Below are 27,056 nucleotides of genomic sequence, written 5' to 3' on the forward strand. Positions count from 1 at the left end.
AAGAGTTTCACCTCTCCTCCCCCCCCCCCATATTTTAGTAAATTTATTTATTTAACAGTTAAGAGGTAGAGGCTTTTAGAGTTCCCATCACATTCACCTTTGCTTCTCTGTCCTAATTTTCAGAAATACTATCGCTTATTGGCATTTCTGGAGCAGATTGCCAGAATGCACAATGATTTCGTGATTTAAATTGAGGCCAACAACACAAACGTCATCCCTTCAAAAATGGTAGAATTAGTTCCTCAGCCTGTGCTGTTTGGACGAGACCACGTTACATGGTTTTCTTTTCAAATGTCTTTGAAATACTATTGGAAAGTGTTCTGATATTCTTGTGGTTAAAGAATAATTCCAAAACTTTTAAAAATGTGCTTAAAATTTAATTAGGGCTCTAGCATTCTTCAGCTTGTTGTAGGTATATATGCCTATGGAGCATTACTGCAGAGTGCTAAAATTTCCAGTTTAAATTCTTGGCAATCAATTATGTGCCAGAGCTACAAATGTAACCAGCTTTTCACTCTTGTTCTTCAGCTTTAATTAGAGTTGGACAAAAAAACAGGAACATCGTGACAAAAAAGGGACACATTTTCCATCCAAAATACTCTTGATTTCAAAACTGTTTGATCATCTGTAGCATTGGCTTCAACACAAGTGCTATACATCCTTCTACCTTTGTGTCAGCATTTGTTATAAAAAGAACTGGTAATTAGATTAGTCCTGTGAGCAACAGTTGCTTATCTAAGAATGTGTTTGACAGGCTGAGCCATAAATAAGAAGCTGCAAGTGAATGTAAGGAGAAATCAAGACTTACCAAATAAGACCTAAGCTTATTTCCATTATGTGCTAGCTAATAAATGCTGAAAGCCTGTCCATTTTCTCAAAGCCTTTGCATTAAGTTAATGCTCATTTATTTAATGTATCGCTTTACTTCTTATCCAAAAAGTACAGCTTGATTCTGAAGTCCTTGTCCAGAACAACAACAAAAAAATTATCACCCTGAAGTTGGGTGTTGGTTGAGCAAAGCTGTGAAAGCATCTTGCCTGTTGCAAGTTCTGCCTAAGCCAGGAAGAGATAAGCCATGCAGGATGTACCCCTATGTAATTTTCTACTTGGCAACACATTATTTATAAGCATATCAACATATTTCACTATGAATCACTGTAAAAAAATCGCTTATGTTTTACAGGACATAATACAGACTGTAGTCCTTATGCTAAATAAATCCAGCTATACCTCTTAAGAGCACGACGTTAGTACAAATCCCACATGCTGTGTCACAGCATTTACTGTGAAGGCTGGAGGTTTAAGATGATTATGCCTCTTTACAGTATATTATTTGAAATTTTAGTCAAATTCATGAAAATGATCTATTGATTCAAAAGATATTTCCAGTGACACAGCTGACAGCTACCAAGATAGCTATCACTCATTTTTTTGCATTTTAACAGCATGTGTAGTCAACAAGAAAGTTCCAATTAAAACGCTTTGTGCTTTTATGAAGCCAAAAGAATTGTTTGAAATGCACTGATAAAGTGGTGCATGTCTCCAATAGAGATGGGCTGTTTATAACCTCTGTATACTGCAGTAATATGTACGGTATGAATTCAAACAGCAGTAGCTGTATTAATTTTGATTAATAAAGTGATAGGCTCTCCTTTCATTTACACATGCTTCTTATGGTATAGAAAGACTGTCACATGTGCTAGAGGCGTGCTTGACAACCTGAGGTCAATGTGAGAAGTGAGAGGCAGCTGAGGGAGAATTTGCGCTATGAGCATCACCAGACGAAGTAGGATGGCTGTGATAGAAAGCATTTACTAGGAAAGAAAATGATCTCAGTATAGAAAAATCTAAATACCAGTTCAGGAGCTTGCATGGGGAAATCTCTTTCTTACATGTCCCAAGAATCACAATCACAGTTAATTGGGATATAACTTTAAAATATTGTAACCATTTAACCAAAGAATCTAACAGATTCAGAAAAGAACAGGAAGGATCTGTGGAGACTGGGAAAGAGAAAAATCCCTGATAAAAACAGAATTTCCAGGTAAAGCAACACATTAAATTACTTCCTTAAAAATATTTCCTTCCTCATATTAGGAGGAATACTTCCATACTCCTTCCTCAAAACCAATAACAAAAGCAACAAAAATCACTCAGTGAGTGCAACACTGATAAATGAAGACAAAGCCACAAGGCTTTTCTAACTGTACATCAAAGAATATGGTTTGCAAGGTGAGTTGGTATGATCTGTTTGACACTCAGGTTCATTACATGTCAAGGTCTTAGGAAATTTCTCTTTAAGGAACATACAGGACTTGTTTCCATTTTTACCTTTATATTCTCTTCCACTGTACTTCAGTACTCCAGATTTCCATCATCAGAGGCTTTAGCAGTGCCATTGAATAGTCAGTCTTTAGCAATGTCCAATTAAACAATCAAAACAATCATGCAGAACTGAATCATGGATTTACACATCATCAGATGCATGTCTGGGAAGCAAAGCTGGCATGCTCTATACTTTCATGACTTGTGTGGGTAGAGTTTAACTGGGTATTCAGGCTGATGCAAAGGCAAAAATTTGTGCTGTAGAAGATTCTCATTTCTGCTGCTGCAGCTCTCCTCTGTAACTAAACCCAAAGTTTCCTCAGAATCTCTGTGAACAAAAGCTTTCTACTCAAACAGTCCTTTAGGATACAGATGGAGACTCAGAGTAAAAATTCATTTTAGGCACTTAGCAAAGTGCTGAAGTGGTGGCCTCATTGTTTGACTCACCACTGGGACATACATAGTCTTCTCTATTTTTCAGTTTTTAACAGTAGGAGCGTAGATCCCTAATTCAGGTGTCACATTAAAAGGCCAATGTTAGGATGGATTAATCAGAGTCTTATTCTTCCACTGCACGGAACAAATTATATCTACCAACACTATCTCCACACTGTTTGTCCTTTCCACATCTTGCCCACTGTGCGTGGGGCTCAAGGAACATGAAGCAGCAAAAAGAATCCAGATCTGTAGAGGTCAGCTTGTTGTAGGACACGGTTAGTTTGGAACAAGACAGCGGCAAATGTAACAGTTCTTGGCAGTTCATGTCTGACTGTAAAATGGTTCTGTTCTATACAATTACTGGGTTTGTTTTGTTTTGCTTTGCTTTCTTAGATAAGAAAAAAGACTATTAAGTTAAAACAAGAGGAAAGGAATAAATTCTTTTCATAACAAAACTACAAAACTTCACATGCCTCTCTTAGATTTGCAACAGGCTGAACTCCAGACTGGATAATCCTAAATCTACATAGATTTAATTGACTTTGTTTCATCAGAAGTTAAACCAAAAAGTGACAAATGTGACTGTAAAGACTGTGACATCAGTCTCTGGTCACATATTAGTCAGTGACATGAACCCATAACCTGGCCAGTTGACTCTGGCCTGGGTGTCAGAGAGTTTCATCCTTTTCCTTCCCATCAGTAGCTCCTACAGTAGCACATGGCCCAGTTTTCAATGTGTTAATTAATAGTTCTGTTGGTTACCTTGTGCAAGATTTGACTGAATTTAGTTTCTATGTATCCAAACAATGATATGGGTACTGAAAATGCGGGGGGGGGGTAAATAAAAAGCCCGACACCAATGCCTGCTGAGATGGTGGAACTGTGGAATCAGAAAGAGTGCAACCTACAGAAACCAGACAGAACTGAAGGCATGAAACTGGAGTTCCTGACAGCAAACAAATGTCAGCCCCATCAACAAAAATACACTTCAAAAAATTCTATCGCTAAAACAGAAAAAGCTTAATGCTGGATTTACCCGCTCACTCATTTACCACATCCTCTGTGGCATTTTAACAATCCCATTTCAGCATCACTAATGAGTGTTCCCAACAAAGTAAAGATCGTATAAAGCATGGGAAAGTGAAGAAGACCAGTTTAGATCCAAAACGTCTACTTTACTGAATCAATTCTTCCCTGTGCATGTTCTGACTTGCCTTGTAACATCAGAGTGTAAGTCCTTAGGACAGGATTCCTTTCTTGGTAGCTGTTAGTTACTGTATAAAATCATACACCACAAATAAAAATCACAGAAAACTTTGCTTGTCTGCCAAACTGAAAATGTTCAGCTTGGCCTATTAATTATTAACAATAAAACTAGACCTTCCTCTCTTTTTGTTCGTTGTTTTTCTTTTTTGTTTTCCAGCACTTCATATCTTCTGAAGTACTCCCTAGAAATCATTAAAGATTAGGAATGCTGTAAGCCCTGCCAAAAGCTTTGTGAAAAAATTTCAGGATCATAACATCAGGGATGTTTCTGCCCTGTCCAACTGGGCTTTCACTTTCTCTTTGCTTGCAGCGAATAATCCAGAAGCATCACTTGAACAGAAATAAAGTTCTGCTATAACGAGAAACACAGCAGGCCAATTAGAGTAATTAGAGTATATTTGCTACACTTTATAAATATTAATTCATTATCCCTGTAGCCCTTGTGACATGAGTTGAACAGCCTTGTGCTACACTGAAGTCAGCTGGGGCACATAAACGCATGTAACACCGTCAAGCTAAGGTTTCAGCTCTGCCTTTATCGACCCTTTTTAATGATCAGTTTTGTATCCATACTTTTATTCCTACATTCATTGTGGGTCCAGGAAAAAAATAGGGCTATACACTACAATAATTAGCCGGCTCAAACGACTGATCATCTGGAGACTAGAATTTTTAAAACACAAGACCATTTGTTTCCCAAACTAGAGAGCTAATTTTACAGTTCTCAGTCATGAAAGTAGAGTGGTCAACAAGTAAAATAATACTTATCTTTCTATTAAAAATAACAATATAAGTGGTGCCTACCACAGGAACAAAGTTTCAGGGACTAGCTTATGTTTCTACAGTTAATTATGTGTAAAGTTTTGATGCAGAATTGCTGAATGACAAATTCAAATAACTTTAATAGTGGTGGTAGTTTCCAGATCAAATGAGGAAAAGAAGACTCAGTTTCAGTCATTTCAGGATATCGAAGAAATACTATCCTCAAGCATACCAGATCCAACGCTGTTGGAATTGAAGGTGTCTTTGATTTTGGAGAGGAACGTTTCTGGTGACAATCTGAGTGAGGAAAGTTAAGACTGTAAAGCACCACACGGCACAGTAAGTGGGTGAAGTCATCTTTTTAGTTAGGTGACAGCAGAGGGCACATGGGCATTGCAGGAGGAAAATGAACACAATTTGATAGGAACAGGAAAGAAGCGGCAGCAACAATAGCGTGATGTAAGACTGGCATCCTCATCCCACCACGGAGGCTTCCATAAGCCTTGAAACTATGTTAATAAAACATTCCTGCTAGTAGGACTTGTGTAAACCTGCATGTGTGGGTTTTCCTACTGACTCCTTGCTCTTCCACTGACAGCAGGAACTCTCGCCCAAAGCTAAAGTACTTTAAGCACCCGCACAAGACCATGATGCATATTTATGTTTTTGCATACCACTGATACGCGAAGCCAAAGGGAAAGTTTTCTGTGTAAATCAAAACCTGTCAATATTTGTTGTATCTGAATATGACGGCATTTCTGAAAAAGAAATGTATAGCACTCAAAATGCAGAGCCAGCCAGAGAGGATGCATCGGTCAGTGCTGCTAGAGAAGAAGTTACTGAGAAATACTGCAAATCCAACCTGTGTGTCAGTGCTTGGGTAAAAATAATGGGGTTTCATCAATGCAGAGCTGAAAATGTGCCTGATTTCAGGATCTTACATTGCCATCTACGGGCCGCTGCAGGCAGCTCTTGCCTGAGTCCCGGAACCCAGTCCTAAGCATCAACTCCCATTTTAAAAGGGATGTATACAATGCTTTGAGAATTGTTTTTTAAATATAGAGGCAGATATTCAACCCCTTGCACTGCCTGGTTTCCACACACATGGCCTCTCACTTACCAGAGCAGGCTGTTAGATCTGCAAAGAAACTAGGATGAAGATATCATTACCTTAGTTCACGTCCAGCACATATTGACAGTACATAAATGTCAATAAAAAATATTTATGCAGCATTTCTTTGGCTGGGATACTGGTAAGCGACTAATGAAGGCTAATGAAACTTTCTCTGGCTAAAATCAACAAGCATCAAGGTCACGTAGGGAAAACATAGACACTTCGCTTGCTTGGACAAGAGCAGTCTGATAAGTAAATAGTTAGGATTTATAAAGGAAAGAAAGAAGATCTTCTTCAAAACATTCAATTCCTTGCAGCTGTGTGACAGCTCAATGTTCAAGGAGTTCAGATGGGCCTTACCCAAACCCCTCATTCCCGCTCCACCACCCCCGGCACTCCAACTGCTGTGGGACCAGAAAATCTGTCTTGCTGGAAAAAGAAAAATCAGTAAGAACAGAAGATTCCCTGATCCAGTTCACTTTACAGTCACACAAATACGTGTAACAAGTCCAAGGCAAAGGGCACTGAGGAGCCAGGGAAAGCCTGAGCCAGCAGATTCCACTGAGCTAAGCAGTGGAATCTGGTCTTAGCCTCCAGGAGTTTAAAGTTAGAAGAAGGTAACATCATACAGAGCACCTTTGCTAACACAAACTATGAAATTACTGTTTTTTCATTATTGGAGGATCAATCTGTATTTCTCAAGCTTACAACATATTTGTGAAAAAAAGCCAGGAAGAAAGTACCAGTTCCTTCAGTACGCATCAATGCAATTTATCCAGTTGGAGATTAGCTGGAGGAACAGATCTGTACCTTCAACTGTTCCCAGAACGCCAATGAGTGCCAGCTCCTTGGAACAACTGGTTATTAGCATTACCTGAAATTAATAAAGGAACACTAAAAGGAAGCTGGGTTTGAGTCCTGACAAACTTCTGTTGTCCTAGGATAAGTCACAAAACTGCTCCCTTTTATTCAGGTTTAGCTACTGCTGGAAGATAGAACATTCAACAGCACCAAGGCTGTCATAAATCAGTCACCATCAATGTCTATATTTTGAGTACCTGTGCAAAAAGCAAAAACTTTTGTTATTCTTAGCAATTGTCACATCACGCTACAGAATAATGGCTCTTCTGCTTTTTTCTTAGAAGAATTGTACATCAATGCTGCCATTGTTTTTAATCACAGTACAAAGGGAAAGGAAATAAAAAAGGAAACGTGGTAAGTACCTACAAAATCATCAGCATTGAAAAGCTAACAAGATGAGATGGTGAAATTTATGCCTGACACTACGAAAACTGAAAAAGTGATTGAGGTAACTGAATCCAAGGAATAATTTCAAGAACCTTCATCTCAGGAATGGTACTTTGAATAGATTGTAACACAGCACTAAAGATGCTTTAATTGAGAGGGAGGTTAACAGTAATCAGAGCAGCAGATGAGGAGAACTCTGGGCAGAAATCACAGGAAAGAAATTAAGTTATTGTTTTCGAAGTGCTAATATTCAGCTATTCCTTGGATCAGTGATTGAAAGATGAGCACTAGAGCTCTGAGTGTTAACGAACATGTTGGTGCTCTTCTTCGAAAGGCAGAAAAAACAGAAAGACATAACACCACCAATTCAGCTTTAATAAACTGAAAGTGAAAAGGCACCTACAGGGTGCTTTAATGAGATCTAACCATTGCCACACCTGTTATCTTCCACTACTACAGTAATAAAGAGCTTCAAAATGAGATTTGAAATGGACAACAGTTATGTCCTGGAAATGAATTCTCTAAATTCTACCTAACATTTATGGTTCTGTCACACAGCCTTGGGAACACTCCTGTGCTCTGGGTGTGCACACACATACATGTACATACAAATATATACATACAAAGACAAGTTTAATCACTGATTTACATTCACTGACCCTTACATTGTGAAGTTAGAAATCTATTTCACAAAATAAGAACTTCTTTTCACTATTCAGGAGCAGGCGAATGCTTATTTGTATGAGACTTCATTTCCTAGTCAAATACATAAGGAGCCATTTTAAATTTGGAAATAACCTTTCCTTGCAGCAGAGATTTGGTCTCTTAGCAACAGCATGAACACCTTGTGAACAGAACTACAGCTTATTTGCACAGAAGGGCCTCGTGCCATGGGCATGGAGAAGCCACAAGAACATCCAGCTGCCAGTTTCTTCCCTTGGTGACCAATGGAGAAAGGTCGGGTCAGCAAAACCTGCAGTCAACACACACTTCAGGGCTCCAGCGAAGGAGGGACTATAGCTGAATCCATGCACATCGTGTGGGTTCTTCTACCTGAATTCTTCTGCCTAAGCGCTCCTATCCAGGTCTTCATTGTGGCTATAGCTCTAGCCTGATTCTAGCTTTCAATAGATATTATGATTTTAAGTAGCCCTGATGGAACAGCTTCTTTTCTGGCTCGAAAACTTGTACTGCAATAGGACGAGACTGAATTTATATCAGTTTGCATTTCTGATAAGATATATCATTTTGAATGAAAGCTATTTTTTGCTCTTGGCTACAATTCTTGTCATGAGCAAGAAATACTAGAATTGCAAGAACTTCACAATAAAAAGAGGTCAGAGCATCAGCATCACATATTGCAGTTAGCTTTGACAATCAGCTGAATCAATCACATCAAATATATTGTGAAGACAAGATTAAATCAACCCATTCAATGATAAAAGAATAGAGAACAGGCAAACAGAAGCCATTTTCCTCTCACGCTGTTGACACCAGGGCATACCAGTTGCTTTTCTGTCACTATATGGAGAAGAACAAACATTTCTCATTGCTTCCAACAGAGCCGAGGCAACATCCCACTGCCTTGTCCAAGTCACAAAATCCATGAACTTTAGTTCTTAGAGCTGTTCTAGAATAACATATTTATTAAACTGCTTCCTTGGGATCTGGTTGCTAGAGTAAGATTTTAACACAACACATACACAGCAGAGACTGGGGGAAAGCTGACTTGCCCAGGCGGAGTACAGCCAAAGCTCAGCAGACACTCTGGAGTTTTGCTGTCTTTTGTCTTATTCCTGAAACCATTATTCTTTTGGACAACTCCAAGTTATTCAAGGAGAAAGCTCTAGGAAATTTTTATGTCTCCTTCCTAAATATTGACTCTAGTGTACTGCTCCTTTTTCCTGCACGGTATTTTCTCCACAAAGATTTTGAAGCTGCAGTGTAAGGTAAGAAGTAGGGCTGGTGTATTTATCCAATGGTAACATGAACCACAGAAAGTTAAGATCACAAATGAGTGCACTTGTGTGCGTTTTCCTGGTTTACATTGACTGTTTGCTAACCATGCTCCAAATTTTGCTCCCCTAATATATGTTAATATTTTACACTTCTAGTCTTAATGCAGGAGGAAAAGCACAACCACTCCATGCCCACCAGAAACTATCTGATACAACTTAGCCTGTTTGCAGGAATGCATCTTAACTATAGAATCTGTTCACTCTCTCCATGTTCACCAGATTTCAGTAACCTGCAAGCACACTGCAAACTGGGACAGTAATCTAAACTGGTTTTGCATTATCACTGCTTTGAAGAAAACAATTAATTGCCTACAACAAAAATAAACTAGTGTAGTTGAAGAGTTTCCTCCTAAAGCTTTGTGTTTTAGCGTGTTTGTTTTACTAACCAGCAATTCAATTTAAGACCTTGTATTTACAAGACAGCCACAAGCTGTGAGGCATTACATTTTACAAGGTAATTGTTGTTTCTGAAATACACAAAACCAGTTTGTAAATGAATGCCATACTATTGCTCTTTAGTTTCTTCTCACCCAGATAAGAGCACTTCTCAGATGATCCCTGCTAAGTGTGACTTGTAGGTCAATACATTTGCCTCTCCCACAAGAAATAGCTGCCACCTTTTATTACTATTAGGTGATTACATGGGAATAAAAGGCAAAAGCTCTGTGTGCATAATTATTTTTCTATATTGTTTTCAATATCTTGCATCCAAGCGTTAACAAACTCCTTATAAATGTTTGTCAGCATGAAAAAAAAATCTTCTCTCCTGAAGAGTTCAACATTTGTTTCCCTACTACTACCAAGCCCCAGACACAATTCTATCCAGGCAAAAGGAAAAGCCCAGGATCTTCTGGAGAAATCAGTTGTTTTGAGGTGAGAGGGAATCTCAGCAGCACGGCTGTTTTCTGTTTCAAGACTGTTAAACTATCTTGCTGCATTTTGTTCAAATGCTTGGACATGTGCATGTTCTTTGCCAGTCACTATAAAGATCATCTTCCGATATCTTGGAGGCCATCCCCATTTCATAGCCCACCAGCTGAGACACTGTACTGGTCTGCGCACCCACTGCCTGAACCTAATTTTACAAGACACTGCAGTATCCACTGCTCCTCTCTCTCAGGTTCTTCAATCCAGTTTCAAATTCTGAGCTAATAAGTCAGAGGCACGCATAAATCAAGTGACATTGCTAAAGTTCATGCTCACACTGTAATGACTCAACCTTTTCTAAAGCATACAGTGATAAGCAAGTCTTTAATCTTGAGTGATAAAACAACTCAGTTTCAGGAACAACTCACCTCATTAATTAGGACATGATTTAAGGCATTTCATAGGTAACACAGCCATAGACCACTGCAAGTAAAAACACACCGTCTTTTCCTTTCTATATTCTGACCAGCACCTGGATGTCTACAAAAATAACAACCATTCAAGCTGATGCAAGTGCCATGGCTTCACAAGACTTATCATCATCATCGTTATTGCTATTATTGTTATTATTATGCCTGAAGTTCTGTTTTACAAAACAAGGACAAAAAAGAAATGTCCTTGACTTTTCAAAAAAATCCTGCCCTAACCAGGTAAGTAAATCTCCACTAATATTAAAAATAAACTAGCAGTGACCCTCACAGTGACTCCTTGTAGATTTAAGACCTGTGTTTCACTTTGTGCTAGTGTTTCTAATAGCCCTTTTCTGTACAATTATCCACCCTGGCTGCAAAAGTATTTTGAAATAGCACATGAAAGAACCTCAGGTTAAGTCTCCAAAAAAAACAATGCTTTGACAACCCTAGAAATATAATTTCTGCTACAAGTTTTTTCCTTGGGATATTGTATATACTATTCAATTGCCTTGGTCCATTTTATTCTATTTCCCCAGTCTTTTTTCAAAAGAAATGTACAGCAACATATTTTTACAAGCAAACCTCAGCTCTTGCTAGCAGTGAATTGCATCTCAGAATGGAGTGAATGGTTTGGTTTATTCACTTGCAGTGCCACCTAGCAAACCTCCTTAACATTTTTTTCCCTGATGTAGTTCCACAAAGGAATAAAACAGGCCAGGCATTCAAAAAATCCCTGGTTTCCAACTCTCAAAAGCTGAAACCCATCAGGAGCCAGGAGTTTTGACTGAACCATGCCTCCACAACCAGTCTGAAAAGGTCTTGACTCACGACAATCTCCCCACACACCACAAAACACTAAAGCTTATGTTAAGATATGGCCTTCAATGTCTTCATTCTCCTGAAAACTGCGAGAGATATTACTCTATTACTAAATTCATGTAACTGTTTCCTTCACAAGAGACTAAGATTATTTTTGCTAGAACACACACCATGTTATAAAAGAGTGGGCACTGGATGTTCTCAAATTTATTTTATTAAAATATGCCTTTGGGATGACTACTACTACTAATGATACAGTTCTTTTTTTTTTTTTGCACTTGTATAGTGCAAAGATTAGTTATGACAGTTGTTTTTTCCCTCCTCAGAAAGTAAAGGAAACCCATACCTTAATTAATAGAATAAGAAAATCACTGCGCTTAAGCGATGAGGACACAGGCAGCTCTCCACTGAAAAGCCATTTATTACTTTCTTTTCATTTAGTTCATCTACGAGAACATTTCAGATAAATATAGCTCTTCACACCAGTTAACAAGACAGTGCAGCACACCCGGGGATCTGCCACAGCAAACAGGAGAACACTTAGGAAATGTCTTTGGACTTGCAGAAGGGAGGCCACATATCTGTTGTTTCCTCCTTCATCTCCTCTTTAGTTCTCAAGCTCTGAAAACTTCTAAGCCCTCACAAAAGCATTTTTCTGTTTTTCTGGGCTCCAACTTACAGTTTATTAACATTTAACCTCAGTTTCTCTATACAAGTCAAGCAACACACTTTTTTGGCAGCAAACAAATGAGGATGGATGGCCCTGGAAGCTCTTAACATCACGCACAATGACGCGTTCTGTTATTTGCAGTGAGCAGTTTTCTTTCCTAGATACACAGCGCTTCTAGGGAGAACTAAAAGAAGTTGACCAAAACAGTCTTGTCAGTATAGTTTTGGCAATTCCCCAGGACAGGTTTGATAGTGCTACTGGCCAGCTAGAGAATAACCATTAGCTATTTTTTTTCAATCATGCAATTTAAATTTATTAGGCAGATAGGAGAATGAGCAAGAACTTTTAATACTTCAACTTCTGTTCTTTGTGATTCTCCAGGCTATCGTGACTAATCAGGAGTCATTCTCAATTACCACATGCGCAATTCAGTAGTTATTCCGTGTTTTCACTATCAAGCAATAACTAAGAAACACAATTTCAGTTTCCAGAGACACTCTCACATTTTTATAAAAACAACCAGCAATCTATAAAAATACATTTATTTTTTTTAAAAAAAGAAATTATCCTTGAAAAAAGCAACATGGTATTTCCATCTCCTGTTTTATCCATGATACAGTCATCACACAGAGAAGAAGAAAGACTTTAGGATTTACTATTTGTATTTTTTTCACCATGAAAAATTTTAGTACTGAGGAAATGCTGGGTCAATTTTACTGGCCCAGGCCATGAGTCCCCCTTTAATATCCTTAGCTAACACAGAACCAAATTCTTTAACAGGTAACTCCTGCAGAATTCTCACGGCCTTCTGAGAGTCATTTCCTAATTTGCAAACAACATACACAGGAAAAGATGTCTGGCCATTAGTTCTCTGTTTTTCTTCACAAATTCTTTTCTCTAGATAGTCCAGATATTCTTCATCTTTTTCTTCTAATTTACTCAAAGGGACGTGGACAGCATGTACCAGGCGACAGATATCCACTTCTACCTGCGGACGAACATCTAACAATACATGAGGAACTTGTTCATCCAACAGTTTTTTGTATTCCTCTACAGATATCCTGTCCTTACTGGACAGCAGATGTAATGTCCTACACTTGTCTGTTGCAGAAGAACCACAAAATGCCTCATAATCCTGAAGAGACGTGACAGACGGATTGTCACTACAAACAGCACAGTCTGGTTTCTTTGGTCTTAACTTGATGTTGCGAAATCTCCCTTCATGGGCATCAAACATCAGCATGAAGTGGTTGAATGAAGAACCCATTCCCGAAGCAATTTTCAGTACTTCCAAGGCCTGGATGCACCCCATGATGCCCGGCACAACACCCAGCACTCCGCCATCCGCACAGTTTGTCACAGTCTCTGGCGGAGGGGGCTTAGGGAAGAGACACCTATAGCAGGGCCCTCCCTGGTAGTTGTACACAACCAACTGCCCCTCCAGGCGGAGGGCACTGGCAGACACCAGGGGTTTCCCAGCCAGGACACAGGCATCGTTCACCAAGTACCTGGTGGGGACATTGTCGGAGCAGTCGGCGACGATATCATACTGCTGCACCAGCTCCAGGGCGGTGCGAGGGCTCAGGGCCCCACAGTAGGGCACGTACTGGACGGTGGAGTTGAGCAGCCGCAGGGCTGCCGCAGCAGACACGGCCTTGGGGAGCCCCCGGCGGGCCTCCCCGTGCAGCACCTGCCGGTGCAGGTTGCTCGTCTCCACCACGTCGTGATCCACCAGACCCAGGCGGCCCACGCCCGCCGCCGCCAGGTACTGGGCCAGGGGGCAGCCGAGCCCGCCGCAGCCCACCACCAGCACGGAGGAGCGGGCCAGGAGCAGCTGCCCCCGCACGCCCAGCTCGGGCAGCACCAGCTGCCGGCTGTACCGCAGGATGGCGGCGGGGGTCAGGGAGGCCGGGGCGGACAGGGGGGGCAGCTCGCCGGGGAAGGCGGCGACGCTCTCGCCCTCCTCCAGGGCGGCGGGGGTAGCACCCTCCGCCAAGACAGCCGCCAACCGCTCGCGCAAGCCGCGTAGCTCCTGCTCCCGCCGCCCGATCTCGGCGCTCAACCGCGCCGCCTCCGCCTCACCCGCCATGATTAACGGCGCACGCAGAAACCAGCTTCCGCTTCCGGCCGCCTGCCGCCCCATAATACTTCCGGCCTCACCGCGCGCGCCCATTGGCTGCGGGGCCCGCTCTCCGCTTCCGGTTGCGTCAGCGCGCCCCGATGGCGGCCGGCGGCGCACACAAGGTGTCGGTGCTGCTGCCCACCTACAACGAGCGGGAGAACCTGCCGCTCGTCGTCTGGCTTCTGGTGCGCACCTTCCAGGACAGGTACGGGCCGCGGGGGGAGGGCGGGAGCGGCGGCCCCGAGCTGGGGGGCATCAGCCCCGAGGGGAGCGGCTGGGAAGCTGCCCGGAGGAGAAGGGCCTGGGGGTGTGGATTGGCAGTGGCTGACCCCGGTCCAGCAGAAGGCCAATGGCATCTTGGCTTGGATCAGACACGGCGGGTCCAGCAGGGCCAGGGAGGGGAGTCCGCCCCCGAGCTCGGCACTGGGGAGGCCGCACCTCGAATCCCGGGCTCAGTTCTGGCCCCTCGCTACAAGAAGGGTGTTGAGGCTCTGGAGCGTCCAGAGAGGAGCAACGAGGCCGAGGAAGGGGCTGGAGAACAAGGGGAGCGGCTGAGGGCCCTGGGGGTGTTTAGCCTGGAGAAGAGGAGGCTGCGGGGAGAAGGAGGGAGAGGAGGCTGAAAGGAGGTTGTAGAGAGGTGGGTGCTGGGCTCGTCTCCCAAGTGACAGGGGACAGGACAAGGGGAAATGGTCTCAAGCTGCACCACAGGAGATTCAGGCTGGACATTCAGGAAAAAATTTTTCACGGAAAGGGTCGTGGGGCCCTGGCAGAGGCTGCCCAGGGAGGGGGTGGAGTCCCCATCCCTGCAGGGATTTAAAAGATGGGTAGATGAGATGCTCAAGGACATGGTTTAGTGGCAGATAGGAATAGTTGGACTCGATGATCTAAGAGGTCTTTTCCAACCTAGTGATTCTATGATTCTATGAGGCAGCTTTCGGAGGCTGTGTACAAGCAGGGGCCAGTCAGGAACGAGCTCAGTGGGCTTAAATGCTCCCAGCTTGAGGCGTTCAATCAAGCCGAGACGTTCAGAGCAGCCATCTAGATCTGGGAAACACACATCCTTAGGGTGTGCAAAATGACAGCACAGCTTAGGGATGCGCTGATGTTATCCATGCAGCACGTAATGGTTTTCACGAGGGTGTGCCAGCCCTGCAGCTCCTCAGACAGGCTCATTAGGGAGAGAATGTGGCTCTAATTAGGGAGCCTGATGAGGGCACTGCCGGGAAAGGGTACTGGCAGCCTGTGGTTTCCATGTCCTGCAGCCGAACCTGCATCATAGTAAGGTTGGTATGCTGCAGTGACAGCCCAAAACCCAAACCAGCAACAGTGACCCAACAGTAAGAGTGACAGTGGCCTGTGTCGAGCTGCCTAAACATTGTGCTGTGTCCTGCTCTCTAGTGTCATGCCTTTAAAGCGACTGCAGTAGAGAAATTAGGTTTTCCATTTGCTCATTTAAAAATAATTCTCATTTCAGTGGAAACAATTTTGAAATTATCATCATAGATGATGGAAGTCCAGATGGGACACAGGAAATTGCTGAACAATTGGAAAAAATATATGGATCAGACAAAATAGTGAGTTTATATTCTGTGTGTTTTTCATTTTCATTCTATTGGAAAGTACTTGAGGTCTTTGGAGAACTGGAATGAGGTTCTGGATTCTGCACTTTCTTTACATCCTTAAACAAACGAGTTAAGTTTCACACACCACTTCAGACAAATGTAAAGTTTCTGCAGCCCTGCAGCTGCTCAGTGGTGTTATGAACTAATATGCAGAACCATGAATTAACACTTGCACAGTGTTTTCAGTGCTTTGTGCACAGCTCTCGAGGAATGCGCAGTGGCTGTTGGTGTACTTTGTGCATGCCTGAGGCAGAGATGTGGTTTGGATAAACGTTAATTTCATTGTGAGTGACTGCAGGAATAGGGAAATTAGAAAGGTGAAAGCTAGTCTGGTCTTGTGGTTTATTTTTAATCTGTCTACTTGTGTTCCTCAATAACAGGACTTTTTTTCTCCTTAATTCTGTATAACCATCAATTATATATAACAAGAAACTGTCATTTACTCTTTGTGAGTCATTAAAGCCACTTCTTTTTGGTAATAAAAGCTTTGTTATAGAACAGTATGAAAACCCTACATTCAGTTTGACAGTTTTGGGCTGCGAACACTTTCCTAATTTATTATTGTCTAAATGTAGGGTTTTAAAAAGTGTTTCTGAATTAAGTACCATCCAAAGTTTAAGATCAATTTATACAGCAAGTTTTTGAGTCTTTTCTTTTTTGGATACTAGTAATAGAAGAGTCTCGCATAATTAGCCAACCTGTCCTAAGCAGTGAGGAGTTTAATTTCGGAGTTTAATCTATGGATCAGCTGCTGCAGCAGTATTGACCAAAGCACAGAGTGGAATTCCGTGGAGGCACCACCATTAGCTCATACAGTTGTCAGTTTTCACTAAGTGAATTTTCATTTTTTTCTGGTAATTTTATTTTTCTTAGCTGAAATTATTTTCTTTGCTTCCTGAGCAAAGTCATGGCTTTGATTTGTGCTCAGGAGCCAGTACCCAAATAACTCCATGGTGCCTCTCGCTACACTGCTTACTGAACATGGCACATAGGGGACTTAATGAGAGGCTGACATGTTCAAGGAGTAGATGAGGAATCAAAGTGATATTTTTTTGTTTGTTTATGTTCAAACTTAACTATTAAGGAAAAAAAAAGGAGAAACCAAAATTAACAGATGAGCTGAAGCGCTACTGGTTCCTAACTCTTCCGTATCCACATCCTCCTCTGAATTACATTGCTTATGACCTTTCGGATAACATATGAAAATTAACGGAGATTTAAAACTGAGATAGCAGAATTTGAAAAAAATCCCTTAGCTACGAAGATGATACTTTTAGTTTTCTTTTTTTTTACTGCAGAACTACTAAGTAAAGCTTAAAGTGGATTTTGTTTTAAATATGGCCTGGTCAAATACCTGTTATATACAATGGTTTGTTTCTCATGTATTTTGACAGATAGTAACATGTAAAAATTACATGTAAATTTTTAGGCTTCTAAAAATGAAAACTATTTTTAAATACTCCTATTCCTTGAAAATAGTGGATTTTAAAATGTCACTCAAGTCAATTAAAAACTGTACTGCAAGTAATATATGTGTGTTTTAATATATCCTGCAGCTTCTAAGACCCAGACCAAGAAAGTTGGGCCTTGGTAAGTCCTTATTAACACCGGTTAGTACTAAAAAGAATTTTTTAAAAAATCTGCTATATTCTTTGTTTGATTCTAGTGTGTAAATTTCCAGAAGAAAACACAGTAAAGCCCAAAAGCAGAAATATTTGTCTCCATCAAGTTTTTGTAAGCCAACAAGCTGAAAAAACACACCAATAAAAATCACTGAGTATTTACAAGCTTCCCACAACCTCAAACCTGAAAGCTGTGGTCACGGCAGTTATGTAGAACTGTGTTTTCCTGCTTCTCTCTTTCCCCTATTGCATTCAGTGGTTACAGAATGAGGGGTCTAGAGTTCTAGAGGAAACCGTAACATTTTACAAGAGTAACTGCTGAGTTTGTGTGGAACTGCCCGATCCAGAGGGGTCAGTGGTGCTTCCAGTGCAATCTATCAATGTGCAGGGTGCTTCATAAATTGGGCAATAGTTTGTGCAGTCTCTAGAGGAAGCTGAGATGTTGGTCTGACATTTGTTTGGGCAGAGCTCTTTGCAGTTAAACGTATTTCAGTGTGAATTATGACTGTGATTGCATAAAAAAAAATAAATCTGACAGATGTCCAGTATCAAACTAAGTATCATCTCACCTATTAATTAACGTCAATTGGAAGCTTTGAAGTACATTGCAAAGTTACTGGTATTGTGGAAATCTCACTAATTTGGGAGCAAATCTCATACCACTGAAATTGTAGGGAAAATGAAAAATAATGTTTGGCTCCTGATACATTTTAAAATAAATTTTAGGTGGTTTTAGTTGATCCTTAACTAGTATAACTTACAGATTTTAGAAAACAAGTGAAGATCACAGCTGGAAGCTTGCATATGTTAAACAGTGAGAGAAATTATTTCTGTACTGTTTCCATCAGGCACTGCTTATATTCATGGAATGAAGCATGCCACCGGGAATTTTATTGTTATTATGGATGCTGACCTCTCTCACCATGTAAGTCTGTATTTTATGTACTGTGGTTTTAATCTGTTATAATTACATTTTCATTATTTGTTGTTTTGGTTTTTTTTACCTCCACCTATTTTTCTTTTCTGATCTGTTTTTCTTCCATTTCAGCCAAAATTTATTCCAGAGTTTATCAGGTATGTGCTGATTGTACTACGAGAGAACGACTTCTGAACATTTATTGTTTCGTAGTGTTATTTGAAAGCTTTATGTTCTTGTATAGCTAGCTAGTTGTAATAAGAAAATTGGCAAGGCAAGAATTGAAATAAAAGTAATTGGACCTCATTAAAGTTGTCCCAAAATAATCCAGAAAAATAATTAGTTCTTAACTAGAGCAAAAATCCCCAAGTTTAAAGTAACAGAGAGCATGTGTGGCTAGGTACTTCTCTTCCTTGTAATGGTTGTTCAGCTTTGAAAAGTGTGTATATAGATGTCATCTGCTAATCATTTTATTACGTGTGCAGGCAGGCATATTGATTGGAGGACTATGTCCTCAATTATTGGTGAAATACTTTTGTCTGCCTTTTGTCTACCTACTTCTCCCTGTAATGTTTCAGTCTAAGAAATGGTCAGCAGGCACACCACGTTGGAGACCAAGGGCAGCAGTCTGCCTAGTTCTCAGTTTTCTTGCCAGGCAGTACTGGAGGCTCAAGGTTTTGCAGCAGTCAGGCATGACATGGGCTAAGGATAGATCCAGAACTTTTTTTTTTTCCTTACTACATGCTTGTGCAATTTAAATACTTAAATCTATTTTTAAAATCATTGTCTTGTGCTAGAGAGGGGCTTTAAAAATGCATGTTAGTCTTAATAAATTATTTATGAAGTAATCTATGAAATTCTGATATAGTTGGTAAAAGACAATCCTAACATTCCCTGAAATAGCTCTTTGTAAGAGAACAGTTAGCAGGTTTTTAAGTGCATAATGCTTATAACCACTGTAACTATTGCTTTCCTTTTTTCTCTACTCGTTCAAATGTTTGTAAGATGCAGATTTCGTACAAAAAGAGGGGTGGTTCTTATTTTGAAATTTATACTGCCTTCATACAAATATTCCACCTGTTTTTCTAATAAAACCAATTGCTTATAGAAAGCAGAAAGAAGGCAATTTTGACATTGTATCTGGAACAAGATATAAAGGAAATGGAGGAGTATATGGCTGGGATTTGAAAAGGAAATTAATCAGGTTGGTATTTTTCTAGATATTTACACATAATTTTGTTATTTAGAAGTAATAATTGGAAGTACTCAACTCAATCTGTGTGAGGTGGACTGAGTCTTGAGTCAATAGGAATAGGTGCTGCAAAAATGTATTAAATAATAGAAGCACACTGATTTGCAAATTCTTTGGTGTAGACCTCCTCAAGAGAGAATGTAATGATATGATTAGGCTTGAGAAATGTGTTGGAATAGCAGCTGAATCTGTATGATATCAGTTTGGGACAGTCTTGCAGCTTCATCATCCAACGAATGAGCTGAGACTATGACATTTTTCTGAAGTTTAAAGACACGTTTAGTCAGCTTTAGTAGCTGTAACGGTCCTTTCCCTAAACAGTAAACTCTGTTGCCACTCTGATTTGTCATCGGTTAAGAATTATCTGGCACGATCAGTGTCAATAAATCATCATTATACCTTACTGGAGAACAGTTGCAGTGAACACCAGAGAGAGGTTTTGCCCAAAAGCAAAGAGGAAAACTGTTGAGGTTATATAGATGCACAGAGGCCGGCACTACAGGTTTACAGGGACTCAGATTTTGAGGACGTAACACAAGTTTCTGCATAGTCTTTCTCTCTTACACTTGATTTAAGAGAATAGGCATAAGTCAATGGTAGTTTGTGTGTTACTGTAAAAAAGCAGAAGCAGTTGTGTTACCTAGAGGTGGTATGACAGGCACTGTATTTGGATTTCTCCTATTTTTTAATGGCTGGAATAAGTGCATGCTCATCTCTTTGTGAATCTAAATAAAATATATACCCGCAAAAAGGAGGACAGCTAAATGGGCATTACAGAGGAATCCTTTTACATCATACTAGACAGGGTGAAGGACTCGTGCATCTCATCAGTGTGTAATGTAGCCCTCAGCATGGTAGTATTGGCTGGCTTTTCAGTCTCACAACATTTATCAGTGGAGTTTATCCTTACTATACTATGAAAGCAGCACAAACCAAAACTGAACCTTGATTTTCTAAATCCAAATCTTGGGTTTTTCTAGGAAGCGTTTTTATTCTCTGCTTACAGTGAATGTTAGTCAGAAGAAGAACGTTCCTTTGATTGTTGTCAAGTCTATTTCTTTATTGCTGTATTAGTATGTGGTTGTACTGACAGTTCTACCGTAAAGAACCAGACTGCAAACCTAGTATCTAAAAATCATTGTTTTCTCCTTCATAGAGAAGTTCAATAATCTACTGATCATCTGGGTTTGGTTCCAAATGCTATGATCCTATGAGTTATTAGGCAAATTAGCAGTGAAAAAATATTAGAAATATAATTGTTTTATAGTAATAAAAGGGTTCTCTTTTTTGCTAGTAGGATGACATTTATTCATTTTCTAGAAATTCTGCTTGATCTTTCGGAATTGTGTACTGAGGAATTTTGACATTCATGTTTTCTTTCACAGTCGTGGTGCCAATTTTATAACTCAGGTTTTGCTGAGACCAGGTGCATCAGACTTAACAGGGAGTTTCAGGTATGGGTCTGGTTTGCAACTGTTAAAAATTTTATTTGAAATTAAGAAATTGCTGAACACGGAACTGGAGTTAGAATACATCTAACTTACCGAGGACTACGAAATCTGTTTGGAAAGGGTGTAAGAATTGGTAGACTATATTGCAAGAACTGTTGTTCCTATGACTTGGTTAAAGATTTCTTTACAATAGTAATAATCTGAGTGAGTGATTACAGTTTAGAATCTTGCACGCTGTTGTGATTTCTGAAGTTCAGAAGGTGCACTTCAGTTTTCATTTTCTTTGTAATTGTTTACAGGTTATACAGAAAAGAAGTCTTACAGAAACTAATGGAAAAATGTGTTTCTAAAGGATACGTCTTCCAGATGGAGATGATTGTTCGGGCTAGACAGTTAGGATATACTATTGGAGAGGTACAGTAGAAGTTTTTATAAATATATTGTGCTTTCATTTGAATGTAGGTACAGATTATTGGGAGAATGGGAAATTTTGTGCACTTCCAAGAAGAAGCAAAATTTTCAAGTCAATATAAAGAAATTTCATACATAGAACTCTATATTTCCAAGCTTTCCAGGTGAACACCAGATCTGAAATTCCAGTTACTTATTTTCCTGGCTTCTCAGATATGCTTCTTGGATCCTTCCCTCTTCTTGTTGCCAGGTCTTTAGGTGCATACAATGTTGCAAGGTTCTTCAGAGGAGGGAAAGAAGTCAAAATACACCATGAAACTGCTCTGAGCCTCTTCCTTCCTCTTTCATATTGTACAGACATCTCTAATTAGGTCTTTTCAAATCACTTTGCTTTCTGCAGCAACCTGATTCTATTTCATATTTATTCTGTCCTTTGTCATTTGTTGCCTTGTTATTTTCCAGCTTACCAGCTATCACAACTTTCCCCTTCTAAACTCTTTGAATGTGCTGTCTACAATCATTGAAAAAGTACTCCAACAATTGTTAGATCCAACATTTCCAGCAGTATACTGCCTTTTATATTTCACTGAATTGCTCTTGCTGATGTCTTTAAAGATTATTTACTGGAATCCTTTCTGCATCCAAATGTCAGAACCAGTTCTTTCTCTGCCTCTTATTTGATCCCATCGCTCACTCACTCACTCACTCACTCACTCACGTGCCTCTGCTGGTTGTATAACGATTGTCTCGGATTCAAAGCCTGAGGATAGTCTTCACTAGGCCTAATGTCTCCCAGTCAGTGTTGAGACATGGGCTCTGTTTTGTCATGGGTCAGTTGTGTCATGGGAAGAATTCTCTCTAACATCTGAAAAGTTGCTTTATTATTCTGCTTCAGTCTTGTCTTTTGGATTTCTGTTGTGATATCTGTTAACAAACTTGACAGTGTTCAGATTGCTGACACACACCTATAAATAAGACTTGTATTTTTACTGTTCGGTGTATCATCTGTATGTTGTAACCTCCTGGGGAAGGAAAATTTCCATTATGTTCGAGCACACTGATACAGAATTTCCTGATCTGTACTTACGATCCTTATATATTTTATAATTATTCAAACAGTAATACTAAAATTCCAGAAGAGGTGACACTTCCATGTCTGTGGGTGCTGCAACTCTACAGGCAGAGTAGGGTTTTATAGGCAACTGCAAAATGCAGATGAAATTACTTCTCAAACAAAGTTGAAAATCAAGATTGAGACCTGCCAGTCTAAAAGAAACACATGGATTATGAGATGAACTGATACAGGCTATACCGAATAGTCTGCTTAATGTAGCTGTACTTTGTTACCATATGTGAACGTGCCATGGTATGTGGAATACACCATTGAAAGTGCTTCCTTTAAGACTAATGATAGGAGTTCTTATGCAAGAAAGGCAAAGACCAATAACAACAGAGATGGTTCTTACACTGAAGGGAAAGACTGGATACCTTTTATTAGATGAGATATTAACCATTCTTTATCACTTGTCAGGAAATGTCACTTCTGACATCCTGCACTGACTGCATATTTGGTGATTTCTGTCTGTAGTTGCCAGGATGCTCCCTGGGAGCATCAAAGGTACTCTGCTAAGAAAATCAGAGTCATTGCTGAGTCCATCTGCAAGCCTTTTTAGGTATCTTCTTTGCTGTCTTCTTGTCCTGGGCTCTCTTCTACCACGGACTGATCTGCTAGAAAAAATCCTCAGTCCTGGCACAGATGCGAAGGTGTGATTTTTGTGTTCCAGTTGACAGATGATTTCTGGTTGGAACTGCCAACAGAATGCTAAGCCATTTTTTTAATTATTTTTGCAAATGCAATTCTTTATTTTGTCCCCTGAAGTATTCCAATTTTGCACACAAACATATATGGAAATTCTTGAATATTCTAATACAGTGTTGCCAGAATGTCCTGTCACTTGTACCTGTCAAATTACTGACAAGCAGTATGTTCCTCATTTTATGAGTAATGAGTTGATCTGGACAGTATGATCACTTCAGTGAGGAAACCAAAATTAGTCTTTTAAATGCCCTTAAATCCTGTAAATCAACTATGAAATGGTCAAAGACAAAGACAGGTATTGCTTGTAAAATAAGCAGTAAGTGCCATATTCAGATGTCATCTTTTCCCAGTGGTGAGGTTGAGCAGAATGCTGTTTCATGGTGGCTGGAGACTTTTGCCTTCCTGAGGCATTGGCTCAAAGGTATTGAATTTAGCTACAAGGAAAGTAGCGAAAGTTTTTTTTAAGCCCCCAGGATTTTAGTGCATTTAAGCTATTAAGTTTGTTCTGACTGGTGTATCATCCAGCCACTGAGTAATGTCTTTGGATCATCTTTAAAGGTGATAAACCATATAATTTCATGCTCCCCAGCCATAAGGCGTCATTAAACTCACTGCTAAGAAGCGATGCAAAGTAAGCTGATCTGGTGCTTGCCTTCTTCCCATGTCTAAACATGCTGTAACTCAAAGGCCATTCTTTTGTTTACAAAATATCCGATTATTGAGGTTTTGAACCTTAAAAATAGTTTTGCTTGTTTCAACAGGTTCCTATTACATTTGTGGACCGTGTCTATGGAGAATCTAAACTGGGAGGCAATGAAATAGTTTCCTTCTTAAAGGGACTCTTGACTTTGTTTGCTACAACGTGATAGTTTATTCGGAAATTAACTTTTTTTAGAAAAACATTTTCTGCTGTCTGTGTGGATTTTGATATACAATAGCAGAAGCTTGATAAGTTGTGTGGTGACCAGAAGACCTGCTATAAACTCGCAATTAAAACAAACTACCAATAGTAAACTAAATATATTGTATCCTAAAATGCTCCTTTCAAAATAAATAAACTGTATGCATAACTAGAAACTAATAAAGACTTATGTTCTATGCTATTTTTGTAAAACTAATGAAGTCTTAATAAAGAACACAAAGCTAAATGATCTCTTGCACTTAGAAATGAATCATTATTCAGCAGAAGCTAAAGATAATTTTGAAATAAGGACAAATAAGGACGTAAAAAAAGAATTTATCTTATCTCTGTTCTGTGGTTTGCAGATAATTTAAATATATCCAATTAGTTCTCTTTCTCTCCTCAGCACATATGTACATGTTTCTTAAAGCAGATATATAGAACAGTTTCTACAGAACTGATAATAGCTTGTAAGAGGAAATACAGATGAGCCAGCGATTTCTTCTTTGTAAATTGTTCCTAGACTGGAAAGGAGGAATATTCATTGGATAACAAAGAGAATCATATGTATAATAACTTTGTGCTCTGTGTATTTGTCCAGAAGCAGATTATTCCCCCTTCCTATTTTCTTTAGAAACTAAACATTTTTAGAATCTATAAAACAAGTATGACATCTCAACCAACTGTAGGGTGACAGAAGACCTAAATCATCTCAGTGAAGAGATTTTTCTTATGTCAAGTAACAGTTTGCAATGTAAATGCTGTATTTGTTCCAGATAAGTGAAATGCAAACAGAGTAATATTTTTTGTGTCTTGGTTTGATATAGCCAGAACTCAAATTACATAGCCCTTGCCATCAAATATGCACTTGGGGGAAAAAGTAAGTGGGAGGATGAAATTATTCTGATAATGGCTTTATATGTATGAAAAAATATGTCCTTACTGTTTGGGGGAATTTGGAAGGGTAGTTCTGTGGATATCTGTATTGGAAAATACTGGCAGGAGAGAAGAATGAACAAATGTCGTAAACAATTATGTCTGTTTGTCTGCTTCCTTTGGTACGCTAGGTACAGTTGTTAATAGTAGGAAAAAATTAGAAAGTCTGTGGATAAATTATAAAGTCATATTTCAGATGGTTATCACAGTCTCAAAAATAAATTAATAGAACTTTAAACCTAAAGCTAATTTTCTAGTTTGACTACTTCAAAGATACTTCTTTGTTCTCTAGTGAAGTTGTACAGGTTCATTTTTTCTCCTGAGTATTCAGAGCAAATGTTTCGTATTTAATTTACTTTAAAATAATAAAGAATGTAGCTGCAAGTTTTAAATTTACCTGCAACTGGATTATGGTGACTTAACTGTACTTTTTGTGACATTTGCCTGTGTTTTCCCAGCAAATTATATGTAACTTCATTTGTTGCAGACTAATCAGATCTAATAATATAGACAGAAATAAATCTTTGGGTCTGAAGGGCCACTGCAATCTCCAGGGAAGAGGTTTCATCTATTTATGTTTCACTTGGAGGTGCCATGGCTAAAATCGACATTTTAAGTTCAAAATAGGTACAAAGTTTTTACTGACTGAAGTGAGATTTTAGTTATTTATTCAAATTTACATACTACTGAAAATCGTTCACTAGAATACAAATTGAGCCTCGGCAGGATCATAGTTTTCTCAGACTTTTATGTAATGCTATATAGTTACAGTTTAGTTGAAGTCCATCATATGAGTTATTAATGATTAATTGCTGTGAATTAAAGTTTATGTTTTAGAATGTGCATGCCTGCTTTTTAATTATGAAAATAATCTGGTAAACTTCCATAATTTATCTATGAGATGATGTTTGGAGAAAGGTGCTTTTACTGATAAATTAGGATCATAATACATGGCATATATTGTCTGCTCGAGATTGTGAAAGTTTGAGATGTGACTGTATTATATTATGTTTTAGGTAGTATTTCTTATTATGCTTAAAGGCAATGGTTTTTAAGTTATCAAGAAAGAATTGCTATAAAGAAACAAAAATGAATACTTCATGGCATCAGAACACAAGCTGACACTGCGATATTTCTTGAAACATGAAAAGGTCATAAGACTGAAACTGATTTCAATAGCTGGCACCAAGCTACTCATATAAAACACTACTGAAACAAGCTAATACATGGATTCAGTGGGAAGAAGCAGAATTAGGAACACGCAGGCTTTCCCTGAGTTACTGGAGTGCGCGTGTGCGTGCACACACACGTATATTTTAGACTATATACCATGAAAACAATCTGTAGGTTTTTCCCTATGAAAAAGACTGTATTTCTTAAAAAAAAACAGGATGGTGCTGCAGATAACTCAGTGAAATAAGTTTTAAAAGCCTGAACTTCAGAAGAGGTAGCTGTGGTTTGCGTTTGACCCTCTATGCACTTGTAGAGGGGAGAATCATAAAATAGTATGCTGTTGATGTTGAGTTAGAAAAAAAGACACTCTTTGCCTAGAATTGGCCTAAATAACCTCACCCTTCATCCCTTCCCAAATCTCAGCCTGCAGTATTTTCTTTCCAATGAGTTTCTCCGCTGAGATGACTAAAACCATCTGATTGTATTCCTTGTCTCTGAGCACTTAAATTTGGTGCTGTAGGACCTCACTGGTCCTCAGTGTTCTGTACCTAGGAAAACATGGCAAAGCCAGGCTCTAAGGCCGCATTCTATCACTGACCTTTTCTCTTGCATGCACTGCTGTGAGAGTTCATGAAAAATAAACACCGTAATACTGTAACCAGTGTTCAGAGCCCAAATAGAGGTCCTTTTATAAAGCTGGTATCTTTTTAGCAAACAGTGGGATGAAATAGCCATTGCCTAGTGCTACTTAAAAAGACTTTTTTGAACAGAAACTCTTTGAGTTACTTGAATTTCTTCTCAGCTTTTTAATCAAGCTTCTTTGTATATGAA

At 39.4% G+C, this 27,056-nt stretch overlaps 2 protein-coding genes across 3 annotated transcripts; one reads left to right on the forward strand and one right to left on the reverse strand.

Annotated features, from left to right (window-relative positions):
- Positions 1–11,568: 11,568 nt before the first annotated feature.
- On the reverse strand, positions 11,569–14,100 carry MOCS3 (molybdenum cofactor synthesis 3). Its single transcript, XM_009558736.2, has one exon. The coding sequence runs from the start codon at positions 14,087–14,089 to the stop codon at positions 12,686–12,688; it is 1,404 nt and encodes a 467-aa protein (XP_009557031.2). The 5' UTR covers positions 14,090–14,100; the 3' UTR covers positions 11,569–12,685.
- Positions 14,101–14,168: 68 nt separating this feature from the next.
- On the forward strand, positions 14,169–24,366 carry DPM1 (dolichyl-phosphate mannosyltransferase subunit 1, catalytic). 2 transcript variants are annotated; one of them, XM_054081553.1, is made up of 9 exons: positions 14,169–14,327; positions 15,597–15,696; positions 17,301–17,334; positions 18,215–18,291; positions 18,415–18,440; positions 19,391–19,486; positions 20,920–20,988; positions 21,285–21,399; positions 23,977–24,366. In XM_054081553.1, the coding sequence occupies exons 1-9, from the start codon at positions 14,221–14,223 to the stop codon at positions 24,079–24,081; spliced, it is 729 nt and encodes a 242-aa protein (XP_053937528.1). In that variant the 5' UTR covers positions 14,169–14,220; the 3' UTR covers positions 24,082–24,366. The 2 variants fall into 2 exon arrangements, with proteins under 2 accessions (XP_053937528.1, XP_053937529.1); XM_054081554.1 differs by lacking the exon at positions 20,920–20,988.
- The last annotated feature ends 2,690 nt before the right edge of the window (positions 24,367–27,056 follow it).

The sequence above is a fragment of the Cuculus canorus genome, chromosome 16, assembly GCF_017976375.1.
Source record: "Cuculus canorus isolate bCucCan1 chromosome 16, bCucCan1.pri, whole genome shotgun sequence".
NCBI classification, from domain to species: Eukaryota; Metazoa; Chordata; class Aves; order Cuculiformes; family Cuculidae; genus Cuculus; species Cuculus canorus.